Source organism: Phocoena sinus, chromosome 17, assembly GCF_008692025.1.
Source record: "Phocoena sinus isolate mPhoSin1 chromosome 17, mPhoSin1.pri, whole genome shotgun sequence".
NCBI lineage: Eukaryota > Metazoa > Chordata > Mammalia > Artiodactyla > Phocoenidae > Phocoena > Phocoena sinus.
The window spans coordinates 63,448,274-63,468,482 of NC_045779.1; the positions used below are offsets into that span (position 1 = coordinate 63,448,274).

Sequence of the window (20,209 nt, forward strand, 5' to 3'; positions counted from 1 at the left end):
CCATACTGCTGTGTTGTTAGGGTCCACTAGTACTCATACATATAGATACTCTGACTGCAGTTTTGAGATAGACAAACTTTAATGTAGCTCATGATGGTATACACAGTACTTCTCACATATTATAGCCCAATGCTATATAGACAATATCACTGGATCACTAAGGACTACATAGACTATATAAGGCTCAAAGCGGACTGGATTATTTGCATCCACATAGACTATTCATTTTATAAAATGAGCAATTCCTGGTCCAGTGCCCATTCCACCCTACAGTACAGTGTGATACTGGGATACTTTACTCAGTTTACAGTGATATGCTTAGGAAATATTACCATAAGAAAACAAAGAAGCTATCTTTAAAAAAATTTTTTTTTGAGTACAAAATTCCCACATTCTTTTTTTTTTCTTTTTTTTTTGCTGTACGCGGGCCTCTCACTGTTGTGGTCTCTCCCGTTGCGGAGCACAGGCTCCGGACACGCAGGCTCAGCGGCCGTGGCTCACGGGCTCAGCTGCTCCACGGCATGTGGGATCTTCCCGGACTGGGGTACGAACCCGTGTCCCCTGCACCGGCAGGCGGACTCTCAACCACTGCGCCACCAGGGAAGCCCCAAAATTCACACATTCTTGATAAAGTTAAACTGATGACAGCTTTTCAACCTCCCTACGTCTTTATAAAGTTCAGCTAGTTTGCCTTACTTATTACCAAGAGTATAAACTTATCTTTGTTTTAAACTTTGAAATAATTAACAAAGTTTTAATTGACAGTGAGTACAATAAATCAATGGTTAATGGGGCTACTAAATAGCAATTCTTTACTCTGTTAATCAGAACATTGCTAGAGTACTTAATTCATTCTGAGTACAGCCTTTCAAAAGGACTATAAAGAGAAAGACATTCAAGAGAGTGACTAGAATTTTGAGGAAACTAAAAATATGTGTGACGTGTAGCAGAGCCTGCTATTATCACACTCCATGTTCTCTTCCTTTTGGGCACACTGCTATATCATATTTCCTGGTCTCCCTTGCAGTTAGGTATGGCTATGTGAGTTTTAGCCAATGGAATGTGAAAGGAAATGATATGTATCACTTTCAGACCAGGCACAAGAAGGCCAATCCTTTCAGCTGGGTGGAATGAAAGTAACCTGGAAAGTCACATGATGAAAATGAGAAAGCTCTCTCAGCCTGAGTGTCTGGTATGACTACATGGTGGAGGGTGGACCCGCCAATCTAGTCATCTGCCTGGTATTGTTAAGTGAGCAAGAAATAAACTTTTATTGTATTTAATATTCCTAAGGAATATACCTTATCATAGAAGAAGAAATTTTTAGTGTGAAGAAGACTGGGTCAGAGCGAGGAGATAGAAGTGAACACAAAACCATATTCAAACATACAAAGAGCTTGTCATGATGAAGACAGAATAGACGGGCTCTCTATTTTATGTGGGAAACAAATGGACATTAAGAAATGGAAGCCTCTCAAAATAAGTTGATTTTTCTAAGGAGTCAGAACTAACAAAATGAACTGTGAAGGTGTTCTATACAAAAGAAAGACTTAGAGTCCAGAACTAGATGACTAAAGTAGAAAACTTTAAGGACTCTTCCCACCCTAAGAATCTGTAATTAATATATACTTAATGTTCATTTCCCAGTTTATTTAAGTTTTAGTTGAAGAATTAACAACTACAAAACTGCCATCAGGGACACAATCTGGTCCTTTGATAACTCCCTGACATCATTTCCTTCTACTCTGTCCTTTATTCACTCTGTTCTAGCCACTCTAGACTTTCTGCGATTTTTCCAACACACCACACTCTTCCTTCAGGGCTTTCGCACTTGCTTTTTCTCTGCCAGGAACCTCTGTCCCTCAGATACTCAAATGGGTCACTACCTTACCTTCTCCAGGTATTTGCTCAAATGTCATCTTCTTGGTGAGGCTAACCTAGTGGATTTAACACTGTGGCCCTACCACACTCTTTTGGCATTGCTTAGCTAAATTTTTCTCCATACTGGTAGGTTGGTATTATATTTTATTTTTGTTTGTCTCTCCCTCAACTAAAATGTAAGCCCTAGGAGGATACAGATTTTTCTCTATATTGTTCAATGCTATATTCCCAATGCCTATAACCATGTCTGTCACAGAATAAGTGCTCAGTAAATATATTTAAAATAAAATATTTGAATTATCATCCTACTAATGTTCTAAAAACACACACACAAGACTACAACATGCTTATTATGTATTCTGGGGACGGAGAGGTGGAAAATGTCCCTGATTTCACGTATTTTACATTCTGCTAGTAGAGATAGAGTCAAACGAATTAATATTTAATGTCAAGTAGTGATAAAAACAAAGCAGAGTAAGGGAGAAGAGAGTGATAGGCAGAGGTGTTACTGCTGTAATTGAGAAACTGAACAGGAAGACCTCTGAGGTGATATCTAGGCAGACATCTGAGAAAAATAAAGGATCACATCTTTATTTTCTATGTATCTAGGAGAAGAGTATTACAGGCAGAAGCAGAATGAACTTTGTCACTGGTAGTTGTCTAAATTGGCACAAATTTGAAGGACAGTAATTTGGTACTATCAAAAATGTCAAATGTGCATACTCTTTGGCTAAGCTATAGTTATTCCACTTTTAGGAATGCATGTTAAAAAAAATCCACATAGTAATGCTCATATAATTTAAAACCCAAGAATGCTCACTGTAGCAGTTCAACAGGAAAAAAACTGGAAAATAACTAAAATCCTATTAATAAGGATTTGGATAAATAAATTATGGTATATCAAGAAAACAGAAAAGGCTATGCTGCTCTTGAAAGAAATAAGACTTATGTATTAAAAAACACATAAGATATATAAAGTAAGTTACAGAATAGTATGCATCATATTCCATTTAGAGAAAAAAAATTTACAATATGGTCTTACAATATACATACACATATACATATACCATCCTGCCCAACAAGCACATGTATCAAATAGCTAACAATGGTATCTTTAATAGGAAAACTTTTCCTTATAATTTTATTCACCTCTGTAGCACTTGGAATTTTTTCCATAAATTCTTATTACTTAAGTATATCTCTTTTTAAAATATAATAATTTCTCCCAAATTACCTCTTCTGGTAGTGTGGAATAGGGTTTGTCAGAAGTTGCAAGTAGTAAAACTGGAGCAAAAGAAGGAATATTCTGTAATAATGTGGTAAATGTGGCTTTAAGTGTTGGTCCAACTATTTCCCACCACAAGTGAATATGAGGAATATACAGTATACTTGGTGCTGTTTTCTTAGCTTCATGAATCATCTAGTAGAGAGAGAAAAAAATTACATTCAATTAGAGAGTCAGCACATTAGTTATATGCTTTATTAATCTGGAACAATGTTTAATTTCCCGGAATTGTCATATAAAACCCTCAAGTTTTAAAAATGCTTCCCCAATCCCACAATCTTGTTTTTAAATGTTTTATAAAATTCTCATTTTTAGGGCTTGGCTTCCCTGGTGGCGCAGTGGTTGAGAGTCTGCCTGCTGAGGCAGGGGACACGGGTTCGTGCCCCGGACCAGGAAAATCCGGCCACAACAGTGAGAGGCCCGCGTACCACACACACAAAAAAAGTCTCGTTTTTAGAAAAACATGATTGCTTCAAGCAATTAGAAAACAGCTCAAGAAATCTAGAAGACTTTTCTGTTATGGCAACCAAGGTTAAAATAAAAATACAAATATAAAACACTTTTACATTAAAAAAATTTTAATATAGCAAAAACAGAAGCAGCAAGGTTCATATGGTTTTTGGAAAGAATCACCCCCTACAGATTTTTAGGAATACTTCATACAGTATAGTTTCTACCATCATGACAACTGTAACAACAAAAAATTTTCTAATATTTTAACTTAAAAAAAAAATCAATTAGCTGGCATCTTTTATCTTTTCAAACATCATTTCATTTAGTTTTAGGGAATTTACACACACACAAAATATATATATATACTAATTTTCAAGGGAAATGTACCTATTCTAATGAAGAAAATTAAAATTTTATTTTGCATAGCCGTCACTGTTTTAAGTATTTTACTCATTTCTCACAACAGCCATACAAGGTAAGGACTATTATTATCTCCATTTTGCAAATGGGGAAAATGGGGCAGAGAGATCTAATAACTTTTCTAAGTCACATAGCAAGTAAGTGGTGGAAAAGGGATTTAAACTCACACTCTTCAGTAACTAAGCACTTATGCATAGTTCTATTTTGAAAACCTGAAGTTAGAAATCAGAAAGACAAAAAACACAGTACAAAAAGAACGAGGCAATTCTAGATTTTGTCTTTGGAAGACTACTTTGACTTACAACTTATGTGTCTGGGCAACAATGAATTACCTGGGCACATGTTTCTTCAGGAGATGTAGCACTGACTCCAAAAAGAACAGGAATGTCTAATGTGTACACTGCAAATTTTTCCAAAGCATGAATGACAGCTGGTGCTAAATGAGAACCTTGCCCAAATCCTGGTTCTCCTACTATCAATATTCTTGGTCGAAAAGACATAGGTTGATCACAAGCATTTCTGAAAGAAATGAGTAATAACCTATGATTTAGGGAAAAAAAGTTTAAATTTCCCTCCCAATTACCAACTATGAACTTTAGAAGTCAAAAGTTTTGACACTATGGCCAGTCATAACATCATGGTTCATATGGTTTTTGGAAAGAATCAACCCCTACAGATTTTTAGGAATACTTCATACAGTATAGTTTCTACCATCATGACAACTGTAACAACAAAAAATTTTCTAATATTTTAACTTTTTAAAAAAGTCAATTGGCTGGCCTCTTTTATCTTTTCAAACGTCATTTCATTTAGTTTTAGGGAATTTACACAAGAAAAAAAATATATTAATTTTCAAGGGAAGTGTACCTATTCAAATGAAGAAAATTAACATTTTCTTTTCTCTTATTAAAGGATTTTTGAGGAAGTCCATTTTCATATACTGAAGGAACATCGTCATCACTGTATGCCAAGTCACTTTCTAAAAGAGGACAAGAAACATCTATAAAGTAAACAAAAAAAGTGTGCATTAGTAACTTTTCTGAATTACAAAGTAAATCTTCATGTAATGCCTCAGTTAGCAAACCAAGGAACTTCAATGACATTTTTATAAGAATCAAAAATGTTTGTGTAGATATAAATAACAAGTAAATTAAAATAATGCATTCCAAACTTAGATTAAGTCTAGGGCAATCTGTGAAGTAAATTTCTTTCAAATATCTAGGCAAAGCATGGCCAAATTCCTTTCAAGAGGCTCTTTTATAAAGAAACATTACTGTACAGGGATGTACAAAACATTTAGTTTCACAGATTATGAAAACTAAATGGTCAATCAAGTTTCATACCTGAGTCTAATGCCTTTTTAGTTCCGATTTCCACATGTGGAAATACCCTCTGCAGAGCTTCTAAGATCTTGTCAACTGTACTTTGCAGGAGGGGTTTCACAATGGCGGACAGTGCCTGCCCAGGTGATGTCACAGCTCTTTGGGAGGCTGGTATCATCTTTTGCATAGCTAACTCGAAGTCTTTAGCTGAGATATTAATTGAAGAGAGATCCAACTGTAGTTTCTCACTGGTGGTATAGATCTGCGGGTAGCGTCGACGCAGAGCACACAAAGCAGCCTCAGAACATATTGACTTAATATCTGCACCACAGTATCCTATCCAAGGCAACCAAAAAAAATTTTTTTAAGTAAACCACCGCCCTATTAGCTTGACCATGGTTAAAAGAAAATTAAAAATCAGCCTAGCAATATAGTAGCAAAATATTTAGGAGTAATAAGGCTAAAATGTCTCTCATTCCCCCAGTGAACTTACATGGTTGATAATAACCCTTAACAAATCAATCAACTTTTGAGAGTGAAATATGCAGGCATGAAGTAGAGCACAAGGGTCAAGAGCACGACTTTTGAAATCAATCAGGTTCAAATTCCAGTTTGTCATTTACTAGACGTGTGATCTTTAGAGATTTATGCTCTCTTTATTCATTTATGCTCTCTCAGCCATTTCTACATCTGTAAAATGGGGATAAAGCTACCTACTTCGCAGGACTGATGTAAGAATTACCTGAAATAATACATGTAGAATGCTTAATAGGATAATTACAAAAATGTGAACAGTTAGTAAAAGATCTAACTTCATTCTGATATTCCCTGACAGTCAAAATATCAATTACCTCTATATAATATCTAGGACTTTATACGAAGAAAACAGGACTTCCCTGGTGGTGCAGTGGTTAAGAATCCGCCTGCCAATGCAGGGGACACGGGCTCGAGCCCCAGTCCAGGAAGATCCCACATGCCGCGGAGCAACCACGCCTGTGCGCCACAACTACTGATCCTGTGCTCTAGAGCCTGTGAGCCACAACTACTGAGCCCATGCACCACTACTACTAAAAGCCTGCACACTCGCATGCCGCAACTATTGAGCCCGTACGCCTAGAGCCCGTGCTCCACAACAAGAGAAGCCACCGCAATGAGAAGTCCGTGCACCGCAACAAAGCGTAGCCCCGGCTCATTGCAGCTAGAGAAAGACCCCGCACAGCAATGAAGACCCAACGCGGCCAAAAAAAAAAAAAACATGCCAGCAACTATAAATAAGAAACAAATATAATTTGCATTTCTTTAAACATAACCTTGGCAAAACTACAACTTATTCCATCTTTGAAATGCATGTAATATTTCTTTTAATGCTTAAAGCAATGTTTACCAACACAGCTTTCTGCTAGTTCTTCTAGAAATATGTCCAGTGGTTTAGGATTCCAATCCCTTGTGTGAATCTTTAGAATTTCTTTTCGAGCCTACAAATAAAAACAGTTAAATTTTTCTATAATAATAAAGTGCTATTCAGATTAATTTCAATTTAGAATAATTTATCTAAAATTTTAAAGATTTTAATACCTAATATAAACAGAAATATGAAACAGTAAAAATGAAAAAAAAAGATGTATTTGTAAGAGCTTGAGGATTTTATGTTAAACAGATCTACATTTATAGCTCAAGTTCTAGTCATCATAAATGTGAATGAGAGATATTAAGAAACTGCTGGACTATTGTTTATTCTGGTACATATTAAGAACTGTTTTTAAGAGCACTGATAGCTCTACCCATATTTTCTAACTTGGTTCTCAAAATATTAGGCAGCTTTAAAATAACTGCATAGGATTATATGGTTGTATCCGTGAAAAAAGCCAAGGCTAATGAATTGGCTAAGGACTGACTGTTAGGCCACGTGTTCTGAATCAAAATAAAGCTGTATAATTAACATGCAAAGGTTGTGCTCAAATTGAAAGAATTTTAAGAGTATTTCTAGGGAGGCACTATTTTATTACAAAAAAAAAAAGGAGGGGGGTGGGGTGGGGAGTTCCCTGGCTGTCCAGTGGTTAGGACTTGGCACTCTCACTGCTGTGGCCTGGGTTCATCCCTGGTCGGGGAACTAGGATCCCACAAGCCGCGGGAACCAAAAAAAAAGAATAAAAATTTACCAAGTTATTTTCTTTAAATAAAATAATGCCTCCCTAAAAATACATACATACATGTTTGAATGTTAATCATACAACTTCGCTTCAGAACATACAAAACTCAATCTTCAATTTTTCGCTATACCAAGACTTGTTCATGATAAAGGCAATCAATTTTGTCAAAATTTGAGTGATGTTAAATTCTTACATCTTTATCAGGTAGGCTAAAAAGGAATTCTCTGTCAAAACGACCAGGCCTTCGTAAAGCAGGATCGATAGAATCCAGTCTGTTGGTAGCACCAATGATGACAATTTCTCCTCTGCTGTCCAATCCATCCATAAGAGCTAGCAGGGTGGAAACAATTGAACTAAATTTAAAAATAAGAGAGAAGAGATTAATTGTGTGGAAGCTGAACACATCATTTCTTTTTTTTTTGCTAAGATTGAATACATTAAATGTGTGACTGAATTTTCTCAGAGCATTCCACTACTTTCAATAAGCTTTTTAAAAAGAATATCTGTAAAATAACATACTACATGGCACATAGACATTTAAAGTCAATGGAAAACACAGCTTTCAGAATGCTACAAATGGTTCCTGGAAGCCATTTCATAAAGCATAATTTCACATAGGAACTTTAGAGTTCTCAAACAGGGATACAACATCAAAAAAATACAAGTACTAGGCAGACAAACAGAAAGTAAAAATAATAAAATGGTTCATTGTGTACACATTATCAAAGGACCCCAAAATAAAACAGAATATACCTAAAGCATAAAAACATAGGATTTGAACTTCCCTGCTGGCACAGTGGTTAAGAACCCCCCTGCCAATGCAGGGGACACAGGTTCAATCCCTGGTCCGGGAAGATCCCACATGCTGCGGAGCAACTAAGCCCGTGCGCCACAGCTACTGAGCCTGCGCTCTACAGCCCATGAGCCACAACTACTGAGCCCACATGCCACAGCTACTGAAGCCTGTGTGCCTAGAGCCCATGCTCCACAAGAGAAGCCACTGCAATGAGAAGCCCGCGCACCGCAACAAAGAGCAGCCCCCACTCGCCGCAACTAGAGAAAGCCCATGCGCAGCAATGAAGACCCAACACAGCCAAAAATAAATAAATAAAATAAATAAATTTATTTTTTTTAAAAAGAGTTTTAATTACATTTTAAACTTTTCATTATGGAGAGAGAATAGTAAAACAGTCTCCACATCTTCATCACTCAGTTTCAACAATTATCAGTATTCCTTTTTTGTCTTCACCCAATAGCTTTTAAAAAAACCAACCAAACAAAAAAATCTCAGGTCATTTAACCCATAAATATTTCATGTTAAGTGCTTCACATATGTATTTCTGAGGATAAGGACTTTTAAAAAATCCCACAATACTATGACATCAATGTAAATGACACTAATTCCAATTTCCCTGATCGTCTCAAAATATCTTTTTACATTTGGTTTGTTCAAGCCAAGATCTACACACATTGCACTTGGTCAAACAACCCTCAGATCCATAACAGTTGCCCATCACCCTTCCCTCACTTATTTTTTCTTCCTCCATGCCATTTATTTTTTGAAGAAACTGGTTCATTTGTTTTGTAGAATTTCCCTCCCACATCTGGATTGAGCTGATTGCTTCCTGATAGGCTCATTTAACTTGTCCTTTAGCTTTCATATTTCCTGTAAACTGGTAGTTACATCTACAAGCTTAATAAATATAGATTAAACTATTTGGGATAGTATATTTCACAGGAAGATACCATGTACTTCCTACTGTATACATCAGGAGGCAAGTGATACCATATTTTCATTTTTAAGATCGGTAGGTTGGGTTTAGTTGAGGTGTTATCAGGTTACTCCACTCATCATAAACTTTACTATTAACCTTTTCAACTTATCTGCTTTCATAGCAGCCACCAATAACTATTGCTTAGATCAAGGTTTCTCAATCTTGGCACCATTGACATTTTGGGCCAGATAATTCTTTGTTGTGGAGAGCTGTCCTGTCCACTGTAGGATATTTAACAGCATCCATGGTTTTCACCCACTTGAAGCCAGTAGAGCACTCCCCCTCCCAGTTTTGACAATCAAAAATATATCCAGACGTGTCCCCTGGGGGGCAAAATCACTCCCAGTTGAAAACCATAGTTCTTGATCCACTATTTCATAAGGGGTTGCAAAATGGTTATTTTTCTAATTCAATAATTTCCTTTGCATTTATTAAATGTGATTTTTCTACAGAGAACAAAGTTCTCTTTATCATTATTATTAAATTACTCTGAATCATGGTTACAGGACAGGAAAAAGAAATGCTTGCTTCATTCTCTTCATCAATTTTCAGAGTAATGAGTCACTGTCTTAGCAACCTTTGGAGTGACCAATTAAGTTCTTTTTTTAAACAGATCATTAAAAACTGATGATTTCTGTGTACTTGATACACTTCAATATACTGAGTCTCTTAAAAATGTGTATACATATTTAAGAGACTCAGTATACTGGGTCTCAAACTGTCCCGTCTTTGGCCAATGGAAACCTCTTCAAACTGGCTATGTCACTCTGATGTGACCCCAGTAGTCTTTGATTGCTTCTTCACTTCCAGGAATTACAATATGTTCCAGGCTTGTCTTGCTATTTCCCATCTCAGTTCTGCCTAACACCTCCTCCACTAAAGAATCCTAGTATTTAGAGATCACACTCTGATTACTAAGGGTATGAATTGCCGCTGGACTGTGATTGTTTCTAGGCCTTTTTAGTGTCCAGAGATAGGAATCATTTTTTTCTTTAAAAATAAAATTCATCGTAAGTTCATACTGGTATTTCTAATTCAAGTAAAGATTTGAGGTTTTTTTTTTTTTTTTTTTTTTTTTGCGGTATGTGGGCCTCTCACTGCTGTGGCCTCTCCCGTTGCGGAGCACAGGCTCCGGACGCGCAGGCCCAGAGGCCATGGCTCATGGGCCCAGCCGCTCCGCGGCATGCGGGATCCTCCCAGACCAGGGCATGCACCCGTGTCCCCTGCATCGGCAGGCGAACTCTCAACCACTGCGCCACCAGGGAAGCCCGATTTGAGGGTTTTATTTAATTACTTTATATTTGTATCCTCTTTCTTAGGCTAAAAATCTTATTTTCTAATGCATTCACATACTTACTTATTTGCATTACCTAAAATTATACCAACAATAGTAAAGAGGATAGTTTAATCATGTTCAATGTGCTAACTCTAAAAAAGCTGAATTGGACTTCCCTAGTGGCGCAGTGGGTCCACCCTGCCAGTGCAGGGGACATAGGTTCGAGCCCTGGTCCAGGAAGATCCCACATGCCGCGGAGCAACTAAGCCTGTGAGCCACAACTACTGAAGCCCGCGCACCTAGAGCCCGTGCTCCTCAACAAGAGAAGCCGCTGCAATGAGAAGCCCACGCAACACAATGAAGAGCAGCCCCTGCGCGCCACAACTAGAGAAAGCCCCCGCGCAGCAACAAATAACCACACAGCCAAAAATAAAAAATATAAATAAATAAATTTGTAAAAAAAAAGAAAAAGATTTACTCCCTTAAAGTAAATAAATAAATAAATAAGCTTAATTTAACAAAAATGCTTTTCTCTCAGATTTTTTAAGTCTTTGGAAAAAACAAAAACCTAAGTTCTCTTAAAAAATATATATTTGAAATGATAAGTGTTTGCTAAAATTATTCATATTTCCTGTTAAAATTTCTCCAATCCCTTTTAGACTGTTCCAAAATACAGTAAGTACTCAATTACTTGATTGCAAAGTGATGGTCCGTATTGTTAAATATATTTTTCCCTATCAACACAATGAATACAGTATGGCTGATAATGAAATGTGTCATATATATAAAAAGTGTGTATGATTATTGGTAGGGTATGTGCACACACAACTATTTTTACCATATAGGAGTAAATATTTTAATTTACTCAGAACAAATAAAATTTTATAGTATCAAGTCAAAGAAGAGGACCAGAATATAGTAAATGTTGTTAGGTGTTAGAAAAGCCAAAACCTACCTATCACTCATAATTTTATGTCTCGTTTCTCTTTTATATTATCTACAATGAAAAACAATACTGGCATAATGAAAGCATGCAAACATTTGCTTTTGGGTATCCCAAATTAATTAAATAATTACATTTAAAAAGAAGCTGTGAAAAACTGAAGATGAACTAGGACTAAAATGAATTTAGATTCAGGTTGAGTCAGTGGTACTAGTGAAAACTGCTCCCTTGGGTAAGCAATTATCACAGGGGAGATGCAACTTTCCCATTCTGAAAATCAGGAAGTTGGGCTAGTACTAGGGGGAAAAAAAAAAAAGCATCTGAATTAGTTGGCAACATCTAAAAGATATTTAACGCAAAAATCTGAATATAAAATTTAGGAAAGAAAATTTATTTTTCAAGTCTGAGTCAGCTTTTGCACTTCAGTAATAGCTGGAGCTAAAACAATTGGCCACGCTCTTCATGATTGGACACTCAGCCACATTTCCCAGACCCACCCTTACTCACTGGCCTGCCTCACTCATTTTATTTGCCTTACCTCACTGGCCAATGGGCATTTAAGTCTGTAATCACAAGTTAAATCTATAACCAATACTGTGCTTGAGAACACCTTACCCTTTAGAACAGGTTCACTTTTTCTTTTTCTTCTGTACTACACATTGGTTTCTACTACCAAACAACACTGGTTTATAAACTTTCTTTCACCATCTAACATTCTATCCCTCATGCAATATCAATACTGCTCAGAATATAGGAAGAAAGGCAGAAGTACCATCAAGCAAGTTTTACCTGTGAATTTGATCTTGCCTGCTTGATCGTACTGGAGCCAGACCATCGATTTCATCAAAGAAAATAATGATGGGCGCATCTGATAGGCCTAGGAAGCAAAGTCCAGTGATTGCATGTTATCATGAAAAACTTCAAATACATAGACTTAATATAAAGCATTTTAATCCATTTTCATTCCTATTTGCTTATAAGAAGTTTTTAAAAATATAAACTCAAGAACTATGTTTTAAGGATTCAGACATAATAAATTATAACAGCATACAATTTAAGTTTATTTGCATTTTCAACTGGAAACATTCAATATACTCCACTGGTTATATCCCTCAGATTTCATACAGCTACAATTATTGGGACACAAAAAATATCTACTGAAGACCAACTGTCGAAACAAGACAAAGAATAGAAGACAGTGACATAGCTTTCCTCCATGTCAGGAGGAAAAAAACATTTAATAAGATGCCATAGTTTAAAATCTATTTCAGTAAAGTTAAAACAAAAAAACCTCAGTGAATTCTACAAAGAGATGTAAAAGCATTTGCAACAATATGTCTCAGTAACTAAGAATGCTATTATCTCACAACTTACTGTCAATACAATTGGGATATGAAACTGAAAGCCACTCTAGGGCAGAGCTAATCTTCAGCTCGTATACTGAAACATAACTCACTACTGTCGTCTCTTTTAAGTGTGAGACTACCACTCTGTCTCTAGTCTTTAGATATGAGACCTAAGACTCCAGAGAACTTAGACCCAATTATTCCTTCCTCCTTTTACTATAAAACTGTTCATCATACGTCGGTGTAATCATGACATGACAAAGGAAAATAATCTAGGAAGAGTATATATGTGGTATAATTATTATGAGTTTATTTCTATGAAAAGTGATTAAATGCAAGGTTTATCCAATCCTTATACTTAATCTACACTGATTACAGATCTATATAGGTAAATTTGAATATCATACCTGATCAAATAGCAATCGCAGCTGTCTTTCAGATTCTCCTACCCACTTACTCAGACCATCAGCACCTTTCCTCATGAAAAATGCTACTCTTTTATCCCCTTGACTGCATTCATTGGCAAGTGCTCTAGCAACCAGAGTTTTTCCAGTTCCAGGTGGACCATAAAACAAACAACCCCTGTAAAAGAATAAGTATTATTTTAGTACTACACTGAAAAACAGACCAAACAAAAACTTAGAAACCAATTTCATGAATACATTTAATGAATAAGAATGTAATTAAGACAAGTGAAATATCATTTCAATCCACAAAGCACAACTTAAAACCTAGGAATTAATATTCATACTATAAAATTAATATTGAAACTAATAAAACCATTTATGTGAAACATATTTTCTTTCATTCATTCATCATGCTCATCATATTATCTTACCTTGCATAAAAGTTATGATTGAAAAGACCTGACTGTTTAATTTTATAACATATCAGGGGAAAGAATAGCAGATTTCACGTATAATCTTTGGTCTGAGCACCAGTAACATAACAGCAAAAGTTTTGCAAGAAAATAGTGGGAATGGACATAAGAGAAAATAAGATAAAAGAAGAGAGAACTTGAAGTAGTGGCTGGGTGACAGGGACTAGGACAACACAAAGAATTCAAGATAATTTTTGGTGACATCACTGCACTGTCATAGGGTAATGTACAGCTTTTTCACATATTTCCAAAGTTTATCATGTTCTCAGGACAGAATTCTGAGAAAATGGGTTATATTCATAATCTTACTAGAAATGATCATCAAATAACTGCTCTTGAAAAGAAAAGTTAAGGAAGATCCCAGAAAAACAGAAATGACAAAATAAGAATGGCAAAAAAAAAAAAAAAATCACAAGTGATGGATAAAATCTATTCAAAGTCAAGAAAAAAATAAAAGAAAAATAAGGGAATTCCCTGGCAGTCCAGTGTTTAGGACTTGGTGCTTGCACTGCCAGGGCACGGGTTCAATCCCTGGTCAGGGAACTAGTATCCCACAAGCCATGCATTGCAGCCAAAAGAAATAAAAAATAATAAGAAACGAACATAATCAAATGCAGATGGTAAAAAAACAAAGCAATTGTTAAGAAAACAATCAGACAAGTGAAATAAACCAGTGATTTCAATGTACAAAAGTCAAGACAGAAACAGATTTTTAAAAATATATCTATTTTTGGGCTTCCCTGGTGGCGCAGTGGTTGAGAGTCCGCCTGCCTATGCAGGGGACGTGGGTTCGTGCCCCGGTCCGGGAGGATCCCACATGCCGCGGGGCAGCTGGGCCTGTGAGCCATGGCCGCTGAGCCTGCACGTCCGGAGCCTCTGCTCTGCAGCGGGAGAGGCCACAGTGGTGAGAGGCCCGCACACCGCAAAAAAAAAAAAAATATATAATATGTATATATATATATATATATATTTTTAAAATATATCTCACAGTAATCTTATTTGTGAGATGGTATCTTAAAGAAAAAACTTAATGATTCCCATAAAGAGGAAGCAATGAGATGCTCATGATATTGACATCTGTGATAATGAAAACAGGAGAAAACAAAATAGCCAGAAATAGCAGAATCAATTAAATAAAATGTGATACATCCACAAAATGGAATATTATTCAGCCATTAAAATGGAAAGAGAACATACCATATGAAAATAGTTTAACATAGTCATATATTGATTTTTTTATGAGCAGAAATGTAAGAAAGGGGAAATGTAAGGAAGGGGAAATGAAGAGAAAAAATTGAAGGAATCTGTTGTTGAATTTTTTTACTTTAATTTTTAAAATTCAAGTATAGTGGATATAAAATATTAACTAAGTTACAGGCATACAATATAGTAATTCACAATTTTTAAAGGTTATATTCCATTTACAGTAATTAGAAAATATGTGCTCTATTCCCTATGTTGTACAATATATCCTTGTAGCTTAGTTTATACCTAATAGTTTGTACCTCTTAATCCCCTACCCCTATATTGCCCCTCCCCAGTTCCCTCTCCCCACTGGTAAGCATTAGTTTGTCCTCCATATCTGTGAGTCTGCTTCTTTTTTCTTATATTCACTAGTTTATTGTACTTTCGTATTCCACATATAAGTGATATCATACAGTATCTGCCTTCCTCTGACTTATTTCACTCAGCATAATGCCCTCCGAGTCCATCAGTGTTGCTGCAAATGGCAAAATTTCATTCTTTTTCTATGGCTGAGTAGTATTCCATTGAGTATATACATACCACATCTTCTTTATCCATTCATCTGCTGATGGACACTTAGGTTGCTTCCGTAACTTGGCAACTGTAAATAATGCTGCTATGAACATTGGGTTGCATGTGTCTTTTTGAATTAGTGTTTTTGTTTTTTTCGGATATATACCCAGGAGTGGAATTACTGGGGCATATGGTGGTAGTTCTATCTTTAGTTTTTTGAGAAACCTCCATACTGTTTTCCACAGTAGTGCACCAATTTACACTCCCACCAACAACGTATGAGGGTTCCCTTTTCTACACATTTTCCCCACATTTGTTATTTGTGTTCTTTTTTAAATAAATAAAATTATTTATTTATTTATGGCTGTGTTGGGTCTTTGTCGCTGCATGCAGGCTTTCTCTAGTTGCGGCGAGCGGGGGCTACTCTTCATTGCGCTGCATGGGCTTCTCATTGCGGTGGCTTCTCTTGTTGCGGAGTATAGGCTCTAGGTGCATGGGCTTCGGTAGTTGTGGCTTGTGGGCTCTAGAGCGCAGGGTCAGTAGTTGTGGTGCACGGGCTTAGTTGCTCCATGGCATGTGGAATCTTCCCGGACCAGGGCTCGAACCCATGTCTCCTGCATTGGCAGGTGAATTCTTAACCACTGTGCCACCAGGGAAGCTGTATTTGTGTTCTTTTTGATAACAGCCATTCTGACAGGTGTGAGGTGATATCTCATTGTGGTTTTGATTTGCATTTCCCTGATGATTAATGATGCTGAGCATCTTTTCAACTGCCTGTTGGCCATCTGCATGTCCCCTTTGGAAAAACATCTATTCAGTTCTTTTGCCCATTTTTTAATCAGGTTGTTTGTTTTTTAATGTTGAGTTATATGAGCTGTTTATATATGTTGGATATTTACCCCTTATCAGTCAGTCATATCATTTGCAAATATTTTCTCCCATATGTTGTCTTTGTGTTTTGTCAATGGTTTCCTTTGCTGTGCAAAAGCTTTTAATATAACTAGGTCTCATTTGTTTATTTTGCTTTTATTTCCTTTGTTTTAGGAAACAGATCCAAAAAAATATTGCTATGATTTATGTTAAAGAGTGTTCTGCCTATGTTTTCCTCTAGGAGTTTTATGGTGGGGAGAGGAGAGATACAAAAGAGGAAATGAAGTTATATAATACATGGCTAAACTGCAAGAAATATTTACATAGTCATAAAGCAAACAGTAAAAATCAAGTTTATCTATATATAAATAAACTACTGGAAATATGGAAGGGGGAAAAATGTGTATATGTGGAGGGTGGGGAAAGTAAGAGTCAAATAGTCATTGTTCACAGGAAGTCTATATATTATGTCTAAAATAGAAAAAACAGAAGGGACTACTACCATTTTTTCTTTGTAAAACTTATAGTACTATTTAACTTTTAAAATTATGTACATATAATCAACTATACTTCATTATAAAATAAAGAATATATTAAAAATTACATACATGTATTACTTTGACATAAATTCAAAACTAAATTACAAAACTGAAAGAAAAAAAGTAAAGAGTATGTATGAGAGGAATTCTACTAAATGTATGAAAAGCCATGGAAAACCATTTTTTTTAATGGAGAATCAATTTTGAAACATTTTTCATGTTAAACATTAAGAAAGTAAAATATTCGAGACACCCAGGATGTTGCAGGGCAAGTATAACAAATTACTGTAGGCCTGAAAATTTTCAACAGAGAAGCATTATCTTTCTGGACATAGCACAGCTCAGATTTTGGCTAAAATAAAAGGTATAATTAAATTACCTTGGAGGTTGAATTTTGAATTTTTCAAAGACTTCTGGATAAAGTAGTGGAAACACCACCATCTCTTTTAGAGCTGCAATATGATTAGACAAGCCACCAACACTATCAAACCGCACCTGGTAATGGAAGGGAAACATTGACATTCTTAAATTTGGAATCAAAATTAAAATCTTACTCCATTCCCAAACTACCCAAGCCACACACAGTCAACTGAGTAACAGGATCTTAGTTGTGGCCTAAAGATTAAAAGAAGAAAGAAAAGAATCTATAAAGATTAAAATTTCTGATAAAACAATTGATTTCTTTTTTAACTTTGAACTGAAGCAAAAAATAACATTTCAGACTGTACTTACTGAAGAATCTACTTGCATTAGATCAACATCAGCAAGGCTTCCTCCAATTTTCATTCCATCTTTATAAATTCCTTTTAATTCATCTTTCCGAAAATTTAATGGAAGGCACCTATTTTAAAAAGATTAAAAAAAAAACCCATTCATCAACCCCCTTTCCTTCCCCAAATTCCATGTTAGAATATATACATTTTTCTTAAGAATTTAAAAAATTTCAAATGGGGAAATCATGAGATTATGTGTTTCAAGTTCCTCATTTTCTTTAGAGGTTGAGAACTTAAGTGTTAGAAATATTTATATCTGAACCTTTATTATTAAAGATATACAATCAAATGAAAATACCAGTTTTCAAGATACCACAGCAACATAAAGTAATTCATGGTTGAGAATTCAGAAAGTATCAATATACAATATAATAATCTTGTCTGACCTACAGAGAGTTTACCATTTGCCAAACACTGTTTTAGTTTAGGTGATTTACATGTATAAATTCATTAAATCCTCACAATATTCTTATGAAGTAGGTATTATTATTTCCCCAATTTTAAAAGAAAACCGAGGCACAGAAAGGTTAACTGTAATGCCCAAGATCACGCAACTAGGAAGTGGCAAATCTAGGAATCACATACAAGCAGCATGTCTCCAGATCTGCAACAACTCTGCTACTCAGCAAAATACTCAGTCTACCAGCACCTGGATCTATATCAATCCTTTCAAGCAAGAATGAATCACTACTTTCCTAATTACTTTCAGAAACAGTTATGGTAGGTTACAAAAAATATACCTAGAAAAACCTGCTTGTTTTATAGCTGGAAGAATGAAAACACTTATGTTAAAAGTTAAGATACTTGTAGCAGAATGCCTAAGCAAAAAATGCCTGCTCCAACTGAACACAAGTAAAAGCACACCATGCTCACCCCAAGTGACAATTCTTGCTAGTCTCAAACTCCACGAGGAATTTATGCTGTAAAGTCTAAGATGGAAAAGTTTTCAGCTGTGGCTTTTAAAAAGATATTTCTTAAACAATTCTTAATAGAACTGCATAATAATAAAAACCATAGGATTGGGACTGCCCTGGTGGCGCAGTGGATGGGACTCCGTGCTCCCAATGCAGGGGGCCTGGGTCCGATCCCACACCCACATGCATGCCACAACTAAGAGTTCGCATGTCACAACTAAGGAGCCCGTGAGCCACAACTAAGGAGCCCTGGAGCCACAACTACGGGGCCAACGTGCTGCAACTAAGGAGCCGGGGAGCCGCAACTAAGCAGCCCACCTGCCACAGCTAAGACCCAGGGCAACCAAATAAATTAAAAAAAAAAAAGCCATAAGGTTAGATGCACATTTTTATGAAATGAAGGCAAAGTACATAACTTTTGAATGATCTCATTGCTGTCCAATAGATACGAAATGCAAGCCAGAAATGTAATTTAAAATTTTCTATTAACCACACTAAACAGAGTAAAATTAATTTTAATAATGTATTTTATATATCCCAAATATTATCATTTCATCATGCAAAATCAATATTTAAAAAATTAAGATATTGGACTTCCCTGGTGGTGCAGTGGTTAAGAATCCGCCTGCCAATGCAGAGGACACGGGTTTGAGCCTTGGTCCGGAAAGATGCCACATGCTGCAGAGCAACTAAGCCTGTGCGCCACAACTACTGAGCCTGCGGCTCTAGAGTCCGCGAGCCACAACTACTGAGCCTGCGTGCCACAATTACTGAAGCCCACAGGCCTAGAGCCCGTGCTCCGCAACAAGAGAAGCCACCGCAATGAGAAGCTCACGCACCACGACGAAGAGTAGCCCCCACTCACCGCAACTAGAGAAAGCCCACGCGCAGCAACCAAGACCCAAGGCAGCCAAAAATAAATAAATAAGGTATTTTACATTCTCTTTTTTGTACTAAGTCTTTGAAATCCAAGAGTGCATTTTTTACAAAAACTGATAGTATATCTCAATTCAGATGAGCTACATTTGAAGTGCTCAACAGCCGCATGTGGCTAGCAGCCACCATATTGAATGGGGCAGAGCTAACATGATTAAAAAAAAAAAAAGCATAGAACTTAGGATAAAAAGAATGACTGATTTTCATGCCCCTTCAATTATTATGACCCAATTGCTTTAACAAGCATTGTCTTCTACCCTAAGAATATTATATTAGAATCCAGGCACTGCATTTTTCATTTACCCACCCATGTTTGTAAAATGGGAATAATCCTTGTCGTTTCTATAATTACTGTGAAAAACAAATGAGTTGATTTATTACATGTGAACTTACACTACGAGGAGTTGTGAAATGAGTTAACCTTTCAATTTTCCTTAAAGAGTTCTACAATAAGAATTTATTATCATTATACATGGAAAAAATATATTTTCAATGAAAAAAAATAGTTATTTCCTCAAGTCAGTGCTTACCAAGCACCATTTTGGTTTTACAAGAAAACATACGTTCTAACCTGTTATTAGTTTCAACAGCAGATATTTCAAACAATATGGCATCCTGGTTTATATATTAACCTGGCATATAATTTTTTAATTCAGCCAAGCTGCACCTATTCCCAAATTATTCATCT

The 20,209-nt window shown here is 36.1% G+C and overlaps 1 protein-coding gene across 1 annotated transcript in view; it reads right to left on the minus strand.

The window, feature by feature from the left end:
• Window positions 1-20,209, minus strand: part of ATAD2 (ATPase family AAA domain containing 2) — a 73,068-nt gene that overhangs the window by 14,769 nt on the left and 38,090 nt on the right. The window contains 11 exon segments of the mRNA XM_032610325.1: window positions 3,116-3,301; window positions 4,372-4,558; window positions 4,907-5,039; window positions 5,383-5,697; window positions 6,746-6,836; window positions 7,705-7,864; window positions 12,295-12,364; window positions 12,367-12,382; window positions 13,259-13,433; window positions 17,278-17,393; window positions 17,631-17,739. Coding sequence (XP_032466216.1) covers window positions 3,116-3,301; window positions 4,372-4,558; window positions 4,907-5,039; window positions 5,383-5,697; window positions 6,746-6,836; window positions 7,705-7,864; window positions 12,295-12,364; window positions 12,367-12,382; window positions 13,259-13,433; window positions 17,278-17,393; window positions 17,631-17,739 — 1,558 coding nt within the window.